Source organism: Monodon monoceros, unplaced genomic scaffold (genome assembly GCF_005190385.1).
Source record: "Monodon monoceros isolate NGI ecotype Baffin Bay Population unplaced genomic scaffold, NGI_Narwhal_1 Super_Scaffold_14, whole genome shotgun sequence".
NCBI lineage: Eukaryota > Metazoa > Chordata > Mammalia > Artiodactyla > Monodontidae > Monodon > Monodon monoceros.
Genome location: NW_021703770.1, coordinates 71,787,746 through 71,797,058, shown reverse-complemented (window position 1 = coordinate 71,797,058; position 9,313 = coordinate 71,787,746). Strand labels below are relative to the sequence as shown.

Below are 9,313 nucleotides of genomic sequence, written 5' to 3'. Positions count from 1 at the left end.
TTGATTGGGGGAGAGGATGGAGTTATACATGAAATAAGACTGGCATCAGCTGACAGTTCTTAAAGCTGACTGGGTTCATTATACCATTCCCTCTACTTCTGCATACGTTTGTAATTTTCCAGAATAAGGGAATTTTTTTAAAAAAATTGACAACATGAAAAAAAATCGATGAAAGTGCTAGATGAGAAAGTCCAAGAAATGTCCCACACAATAAAAGACTAAAAGAGCATATGAAAGAAAGCGACACACAGGACCTCCAGAAGGGTTATCCAATCAATAGGAGCCTCAGAAAGAGAAAATAAACAAATGGAGGGCAAAGCTAAAATAATGAGATTTTTTTTGTCCAGCAGATGGACATTACTGCATTTCCACTACTGGTAGGAATATAAATGGGCAGTCATTTGAGGGCATCCATTTGATAGTATCTTAAAGTTTCTTTTATCTAACCTAGAAAAACATTCAAATACACACCCACAGTAAATGTTCTTTAATACATGACTTTCTAATTCTTTTATATCAGCCACTATATATAAATATCTACAATTCAATCAAAATTCAGAAATTCAACTTCCAGGAACGTATCTTATATAGTTGTACAAGTGAACAAATATTAAAAACGTATTTACTGAAGTGCTTTTAATGGCAAAAAGCGGCAAGTGTCTATTAAGTCTGTCAAGAAGAGTCCGGTTAAATGAACTGAGGTGCACTCATACAATGCAGTACTCACTGAAAGAAATGAGATATGTGCAGATATAGAAACATCTCCCAGATACATAAAGACAAAAATAATTTACAGAATGCTTAGTATTCTCATTTGTATTTTTAAAAAGGAGGTAGATTTTATATAGCTAAGAGGAGATAGATAAAAATCACATACACTATATTCACGTGAAAAGTTCTGAATATAGTATTAACAATACCTTTTGGGACGGGTTCTATATAAAGGAAAGCACTTTATAGGACAGAATGTACAGAAGGATCAAGTTCTTTCATTCTGCAAGTTTAATTTGCTAAGAAACTGAAATATACTGTCCAGAGAATGAAGGAAGTTAAGAACTGACTTAGCTCCTTACTTTCAAAAGGCTGAAATTTTGGCTCTGCCAGGTTCTCCGGTAGAGTTAGACCAGCTTAGTCACTTTTTTGGTGAAGAAGGATGCAGTTAGAAAGGCCAGGCCCCTGGGGATTCAAGTACACTTCTCAAAATGCCCTTGTAAGTAATCTGACCAATACCACTGGTCAGCAGTGTACCACATATCCTGTGGGAATCAAGGTCCCCGTGGGAGAAGTCTATGCACTTGGCAAACCAGTCTTGGGTTTGTTGGAAAATGTCTCCCAGAGAGACAAAGGAACACCCAACACGCCCTCGAGATAGATACAAGTACCTTCATTCTGCACATGAGAACTGAGGCTCCAAGAGGTATCTTATCAAGCCCACATATCCAGGCAATTAATTTTGGAACAGATTTGACAGCATGGCCAAGAATTCTACACTCCTGCCCATTCACTTGACATCCCAGATCCTGAACATACATACTTAGGGATGTCAGGTGAAAAAATCTGATCTAGCAACGCACAGCCTTATGTTCCTGCCGCGTTTCGTGTAGCCACCATGTCTAGAAGAGAAGTACTCTGTGACCCTAAAGGGAATGAGGTAAGGACCGCAGAGGCCTCCCATTTTCAACCTTCCTCTCCCTCCCTAACCCATACAAGCTGGCCTACGACACAGAATCACTGGCATCGTCGCCACTACGTAAACTACCTTTACTTTGGTTTGCTACTAGTAACACTTGAAGGCCCTGTAGGGGTTTTATTTCCAAGCAGGCATTTTGAGTGTTTAAGGGATTGAAGGTAATAGTTCCCCAAATCTTAAGTGCCGTATTTTAGCTGTATTAAAGGCCCTAAGTATTGCTTACAGCTTAAATACAACTCCAACTATTTGAGTGTGATAAATTACAATTTGTGAAGCATCAGTCACTTTGGCATGCCATCGGCTAAACTCCAGAACTGTGTGAAAGCCTTCAGGCTGTTCTTTCAATACCTTGACTTAATGATGGCATATTTTGCACAATAATCTACTCTTTAGCCTTAAGTAGCTTAGTTTTCACAGAACTGAGATCTTTTTACAACCAGTTCTCAGGATATTGATCACATACTCCAAAGACTTCTGAGTTGCAATACCCTTAAGAGTACTGAAACAAGCTTGTTGGAATTTCCATCTGGGGCCACACGTTACCAGGTACTTGAATTTTAAAATGATCTTAACCACTACCATAACAGCTCTCTTTGCACTTCTAGTGCAAAGAATCCTGAGCATTGGGCTAGAGGACAACTTCGTACTGTTTCGCTGCCAGGCTGATCATTTTCTTCCCAACTTCTAGAGTTAAACTCAGAACACCAGCTTCTCTAGGAAAGGAGAATGGATCGCCGCTGGCCTGAGGAACCGAAGCAGACTCCTAACTCTTACTGAAGTCTTTACAGCCCAATGTCTATAGAACAGTTACAATGAAACCTTCAATTCTTCCTGTTTCCACAAGCTAATTAGTTTAATAAAACTTGATGATCTGGCTTAACGCTGTTACAAATGGTTAACCTTAGCACAGTTCTTCCCAGGTTCTGCGCCACTGAAATCCCTTTTCAAAATCCCATGTTTTGTGGAGACCTGCTAAGAGAAAAAATTAGAATCAAAAGGACCTGGATGTTGGAAAGAACAGTAGGGGGAGGGTTAAGGGATGAGAAGTGCCATTTTGAGCGGCTGTGTGGCACGTGGTGGCCAGGCATTGGGAGAGAAGACAGAACAGGAGGGTCTGTGGGCGCTGAGGCGCTGGTGCGTGGCACACAGCTGGATGTATACAGAAATCTGAACACTGCACAGATGGTAACTGAAGCCAGTGGACAAGGCAATCCAAAGTGGACTAGACCCCAGCCCAGAGGAAAGGCAGGAATCTCATTACTGTGATTCTACTAAGAGTAGCAAATAGAACATTTTCTGAGGAGAATTTTATCATTTGTAAAATGCTTATATACTTGTCAGAGATACTTCTTGAAATTTTCTCTAACAAAAAAACACGTATTTAGCAAATCCAGCGGATTATAAACTAATAGCAAAAATTTAACACTTTTAATGGAACATCAAGATGGATTCTCAACCCATGGGCCCACTGAAATCTCAGCTATGCTATTAAGCCTAGGACGCCGGGCAAGTTTAACCTCAAAACCAGTTCCTATGTCTACAAAATGGGAACATTCAAGAAGATGTAACACATAAGCAGAGCCCGGTAGTTAAGCAGTGTCATCCGCTACTGTGCCAACGGGGGCCTGAATAAACGGAACGTGACCTATGCGATGTGCTTTTCGGGCCTAAGGCTGACGTAAATTTATGAAGCTAATATCTATGTGCAAACTACACGTTAATGTAGCCTCCTACTGAACGACCTACATACATTCAGTGAAAGATAATTCCAGGAAGATTATGTAAAGCTCGTCTACAGATGTAACCCAACGTTAATCTAAGCACTGGGATCGTTTCTATTCTAATCTAAAATATCGAGGCACCGGCGTCTATAAAATCAACAAAGTTTCAAAAACATTTCAAAATTTGCCAAGTTTAAAAGGAGCCATGACCACCCGGCAGAGCCGGGGCTGGAAACCTAAGGTGTTACCTTCCCTGAGCTACTTGCCCTCTAGTGTGTCAGGCTCTTAACCATGGCTGTACACAAGAGAATCGCCCCAGAAACTTTTGACAATACCCCGTATCTATCAAGTCAGGTCTCCCAGAGTAGAACGCACACACGTGTTCCTGGGAAGGGCTCCCACAGGCGGCCAGAGCTGTGCGTACTCACCTCCAACGCAAGGTCTCACACGTTCTGTAGCTAATGCAGTTCAGCGTTCAAACGTCACGTGCAAACTGACTCAGTGGGCCCTGCAAGATGCAACGAGGAAGAGCGGAACCCAGGCCACCCACCTACTTCTCGTCACCCTGCTTACAAGGTGCAATGAATTCCGGAGTACGACTCCCTCCCTAAGGCCCGTCTGGGTCAGGAATGAGAGCCCACGAAGCGTAACGGCCGATTATCGATTTATTAGAGCCGCCGGCTCAAGCATCTGCAATGGTGACTTCCACCTCGACTCCGGGCTCGATGCTGATGGACGTGATCTGCTTGACGATCTCGGACGGGCTGTGCAGGTCAATGAGGCGCTTGTGGATCCTCATCTGGAAACGGTCCCAAGTCTTAGAACCTTCCCCACAGGGGGTTTTCCTCGTCGTTATTCTCAGGGTCTGCAGCAGAAGACAGAGAACACCAGGCACCCAGGCTGCGGGAGCGCCGCGCTCCGCAACCCCCCGGCAAGGCGCTCCGAACAGCAGGGCTGCGCGCTAGGCCCGAAGCCGCCCGGCGGCCCCCCGCGCCCCGGAGCGCCAAGGCTCTCACCTTGGTGGGCATCCGCACCGGCCCCTTCACCTTGAGATTCTTCTCCTTCGCGCCTCTGATCAGGTCGGCACACACTACAAGCAGGGAAAAGCGTCTGGGCCCTCGCTCACGACAGGGGCGGCCTTACCGGCCTCCAAGGCCGCCGGCTCAGAATAGCGTACGCGACTATCACCGCAACTCAACCCAGTAAGCATCTCCTCATCGCCAGCGGCGGGGGGAGGGCGCAGTCCACGCCGAGGGGCCGTCCTTGCTCGGCCTCCTCGAGCCTCACAAGCCCAGCTCGCCGCTGCTCCCGCCCGAGCCCGTCCCCCCCCCCCCCCCCCCGGAGCCACCGCACTGACCCTTCTCCAGCGACTTCACGTTGCGGCTGGTGAGAGTGATCCGAATCCGGTGGATCGCCACCTCGGGCTCCACGGGAGTCTTTCCGGTGTCTTTAAAAGCCTGTTGTCCCACAGATGAAAAAATAAAGAAGCACCTTGGAGGCAGCCTATCACCTCCCGGGTACGAGCGCGCTCACCAGCCCCCTTCCCCGGACAAGCGAGTCCCGTCTCCTCCCGCCAGCCCGGCAACCCCCGCACCCACCCCCCCGAGACCCGACCGGGACGCCCCGACTCACCATGGCTGCGGTGCGGCTTCCTGACCGACTTGTTCCTCCGCGAGAGTGAACAGCGGTGAGTCAGGAGCGGGGGCCGGAGAGAAAAGCCCGAAACCCGGCGACAGCCGCTACCGTATCTTCCTCCAAGAGGCACGCATGCGGCCTGCCGGGCCCTTATATAGCCGCGCTCGCGTCTGCATCCGGGTCCCGCACGCCCCTCCGCGCTGCCCCGGAAGAGGAATCGCCTGGCGGGCTCTAAGGCGGAGGCGCGAGCAGAGGGGCGGCTAGGTGCGGCCGCGCGCGTCCCCTGTTGGCCCGGCGGAGTCAGAGCGCCGTCGGGTGAGGCGCAGCCGCGGTCCTCAGGGCACCTGGCGGGGATGATGGGGAGACTGCGACCTGGCCTAAAACTCCACAAACTCCTCCGTCCTGGTGCGCCGACCGCCGGCTTCTGCGGAGTCAGAACGACTCCTGTGCTTGTGGAGTCTACCCTGCAAAGCTTCTTCCCGTACAAACCGAATCACTCGTGCTCTAAACAAACGGGTAACTCTTCTGAGTTAACTCACGTGGATATTAGGGGAAATGACTGATAACCTGGGTCAGTTTTTATTCTTTAAATTAGCAGTTATTTTTCATAACCTGGAACATTCCTTCGCGGTATTTCATCTTCTGGCTTCCCAGACCGGCAGAAGCATGTGCGGTCTGTTTCTTAAAAGCACCTGAGCGTGGTTCTTCCCCCTCCCGGGACTCGAGGGCGAACACGCCGGGCTGCCGCGCCTGCCCCGGGGTGTGCAACCCAGGCCCCGCCTGGAGACCCCGGCTCTCCACCTAATTCGAAAGCGTGTTATCTCCGGATAAAGTGATGTTGGATGAGACCCTTGAGGACCTCCCTAATACTCCTTAATACTAGGACAAAGTACAGTGGACAGACCGAGAGCGGGCAGCTGACCTGGGTGGCCAGGAGAGATGAGGACACATATCCTTAAAGATGACGGAGTGGTTACGTAGGACGAAATAGGTGAGTTGGGCTTTGATACGGGGCAGAAGCAAGAGTAAATAACGCCGTATGGTTTTACAGGTGAACCTGAGGGCAGAAGAGTTATTTGTTCAGCGCCACAGATCTGACCCCTCCAATTAGGGGCCTTTCTTGAGCCTTTCACTTCTGTTCCTTAGAGAGGAATTATACTTAAAACGTACATCAACTAATACCGTTGACTTACTTATTTGGTGATGATCAGACACAGCTAATACCTGGCTTTCTTCGGCTCATAAAGAATATCCACTAGATTTTGCTTCCATTTAACAAATAACTTAGGGCTTCCCTGGTGGCGCAGTGGTTGAGAGTCTGTCTGACGATGCAGGAGACGCGGGTTCGTGCCCCGGTCCGGGAAGATCCCACGTGCCGCGGAGCAGCTGGGCCCATGAGCCATGGCCACTGAGCCTGCGCGTCCGGAGCCTGTGCTCCGCAACGGGAGAGGACGCAGCAGTGAGAGGCCCGTGTACCGCAAAAAAAAAAAACACTTAAATGTCAAAATTTGGATATTTTCCAGTTCAGTTATTTTAAAATGTCATGCATTGGCTGTAAATACTTTATTAGTAGAATTTGCAGCAGAAAGTCCGAAAACCAGCATTCTTGTTTTACTAGTTGTAACCTCAATGAGACTTCAAAACTTAGGGCTTTCACGTCTTGGCATGGCTACCAGCCACAAACAGACAAAAATGCAGTTGCCCAAGCTCCCTGGGCGGTGATCAACCACGGCTGCATTAATACCGAGTACGAATCTTCAGAGAAAGCTTACTTGAGTAGCATTCAGGTTTTACCAGTGCTCAAAAGACAGCCAGAAATTCAATGGTGGAGTGCTTGAGAAGTACATTTGTGGGGTTTTTTCAATAACAAATCTGGTGCATCTATTCTTAGGTTTCCTTGATTATAGAAAAAGAACTTCAGCATAGTAAAAGGCAAGATATGGCCCAGCATTTATGGGAAAAATGATTGATGCGACTAGCACTAAGGAAACAGCTGGTTGAGATATTAGACAAATGCAATGAAAAGATCACTATTTTGAAGTTTATATATTTCATTTCAAACATTTTGTCATATTTTCCTCTTGAAAGTTATCAACTGCGGTAGTCCCCAGATTTCAATTAAAAATGTAATATTCTAACATTAGATGTCAAATATTCACTGGAGAAAAATTAAATATTAACAATAAGCACAAAAGAAGAATAAAATGCAGAACCCCACATTTAGAGATAGACCACCTGTTTACACTTTCAGATACATACATATCCCTTTAAAATGTGAGATTATACTGTATATACAGTTTGGTAAGCTTTATCCACAGAATATTTTGCACAATAAATATGCTTCTGCAACATTCCTTTTAATGACGGCACCGTATGGATGGGTCATTCATGATTTATTGAACTAGTCCTCTGTTTTTAGACACTTAAGGTGTTTTCCCCGCTTCACCTCTTACAAACAGTACCATGAGGTACATGCTTCTAGACCAGGATTTCTCAGTCTCAGCACAGTTGACATTTGGGGACACATGAGTCTTTCCTATGCATTGTAGGATGTTTAGCGGTATCCTGGCCTCTGCCCACTAGATGCCTGTACCAGTCCCTTCCCTTCAGTTGTGACAAACATGTCCCTAGACATTGTCAAATATCCCCTGTGGGGCAAGACCACCCCCAGATGAGAACCACTGCTGTAGACACATCTTTCAACCCAGCCTTAATGCCTTAGATCAATGACTAGATACACTTATTCTTTGGTGGCTTCATCAAAGAATAAGCATATTTTAAATACTTTGGTATTAAGTAAATTGCCCTCTGGGAAGGTTACGCCCCAATAGATACTTCTTCCAGCAGTGCAGTGAAGATTTCAGTGTGAAAAATAGAATTAAATTTCCGTCTCATTTTAAAATTTAAAAATATTCTTTAAACAATTTTTATTTAAGTATAGTTGATTTACAATGTTGTGTTAGTTTCTGCTGGACAGCAAAGTGATTCATAATATATGTATTCTTTTTCATATTCTTTTCCACTATGGTTTATCACAGGATACTGAATATAGTTCCCTGTGCTCTACAGTAAGACCTTGTTGTTTATCCATCCTGCATATCATAGTTTGCATCTGCTCACCCCAAACTCCCAATCTTTTCCTTCCACTCCCCCTTCCCCTTGGGAACCACACATCTGTTTAAGAATTATTCTTCAGACCATTACAAAGTCTTTGTTTTCAATATCTGTATCCATATCCTTCCTTCACTAATTTTTGTAGTTCTTTGAAAAGTATCTGGTAAAGCCTTTTACTGCAGGTATTTGTGTCTTTCTGTGGACAGCCATCTACTGGTCTTTCGCTGCAATGACAGTGTCATCAAACTATTACACTTCCAAAAGGAAATTAACAGCAGTTAAAAGTGACTCAATTCATGGTACGCATGTATATGTGTATGAAGAAAATGCTAAAGACAGATTGTCAAATGAGTCTGCTTAGACACTATTTTTTGTATAATTTTTGATCTAAATAAAATTGATGGGAAAACTCATCAGTGTGAACTTTCAGAATAAAAGCCAGAAAGAAAAAGAATAAGAACTTTCTCTTGTGCCCACCCGTGCCATATGCTAAGGGGGTGAAATGTAGAGGCAGTTCATTGGCTTTCCTAGGTGAGGATTAGAGCATAGGATAGCCAGCACCGTTGCAAATGGACTACCTGTGTTAACCTCAATCTGTTTGATCCTCGCGTCAACCTTGGATTCATGTTTTGTATCTATGAGGAAGCTGAGCTTAGGTGACAGGAAGGTCACAGGAAAAGCCAGTGTTTGAACCCCAGAGCCTGCGTCTTGGCCACTATGCTAGACTATTTCTCAGTATATGTTAGGTCTAATCTTTATCACTAGTAGCATTAGTATATCTGAGAGGTTAAAATCCTATTATGTTAAATAAAATGACATAGAAGGGCTTTGTAGATTTCACTTTAGTTGGGATCAGAAATTTCACTGAGCTACTAATATGTGTTCATTTTAAGGTAGAATCCCCATTTTAAAAAAAAATTTTATTGGAGTCTAGTTCATGTACGGTGTTGTGTTAGTTTCAGGTGTACGGCAAAGTGACTCAGTTACACATATACATGTATCCACGCTTTTTTAGATGCTTTTCCCATATAGGCCATTACAGAGCATTGAGTAGAGTTTCCTGTGCTGTACAGTAGGTCCTTACTAGTTATCTATTTTTTATATAGCAGTGTGTATATGTCAATCCCGATCTGCCAATTTATCCCTCCCCACC

At 45.3% G+C, this 9,313-nt stretch overlaps 1 protein-coding gene and 1 non-coding gene across 2 annotated transcripts; both read right to left on the bottom strand.

The window, feature by feature from the left end:
• Window positions 1-4,058: 4,058 nt before the first annotated feature.
• On the bottom strand, window positions 4,059-5,213 carry RPS20 (ribosomal protein S20). The gene is made up of 4 exons (XM_029222773.1): window positions 5,044-5,213; window positions 4,769-4,868; window positions 4,428-4,501; window positions 4,059-4,276 (listed from the first exon to the last, which is right to left on the bottom strand). The coding sequence occupies exons 1-4, from the start codon at window positions 5,044-5,046 to the stop codon at window positions 4,094-4,096; spliced, it is 360 nt and encodes a 119-aa protein (XP_029078606.1). The 5' UTR covers window positions 5,047-5,213; the 3' UTR covers window positions 4,059-4,093.
• On the bottom strand, window positions 4,568-4,634 carry LOC114895746. Its single transcript, XR_003793640.1, has one exon. It is a non-coding gene; the product is annotated as a small nucleolar RNA U54 (small nucleolar RNA).
• Window positions 5,214-9,313: the final 4,100 nt, after the last annotated feature.

Excerpts from the sequence above, each read along its gene's own strand:
- RPS20 (XM_029222773.1), bottom strand. Across the intron at positions 4,502-4,768 it reads CGTGAAGTCGCTGGAGAAGG|TGTGTGCCGACCTGATCAGA; the intron begins GTCAGTGCGGTG and ends CCCTGCTTGTAG. Across the intron at positions 4,277-4,427 it reads CGGTGCGGATGCCCACCAAG|ACCCTGAGAATAACGACGAG; the intron begins GTGAGAGCCTTG and ends CTTCTGCTGCAG.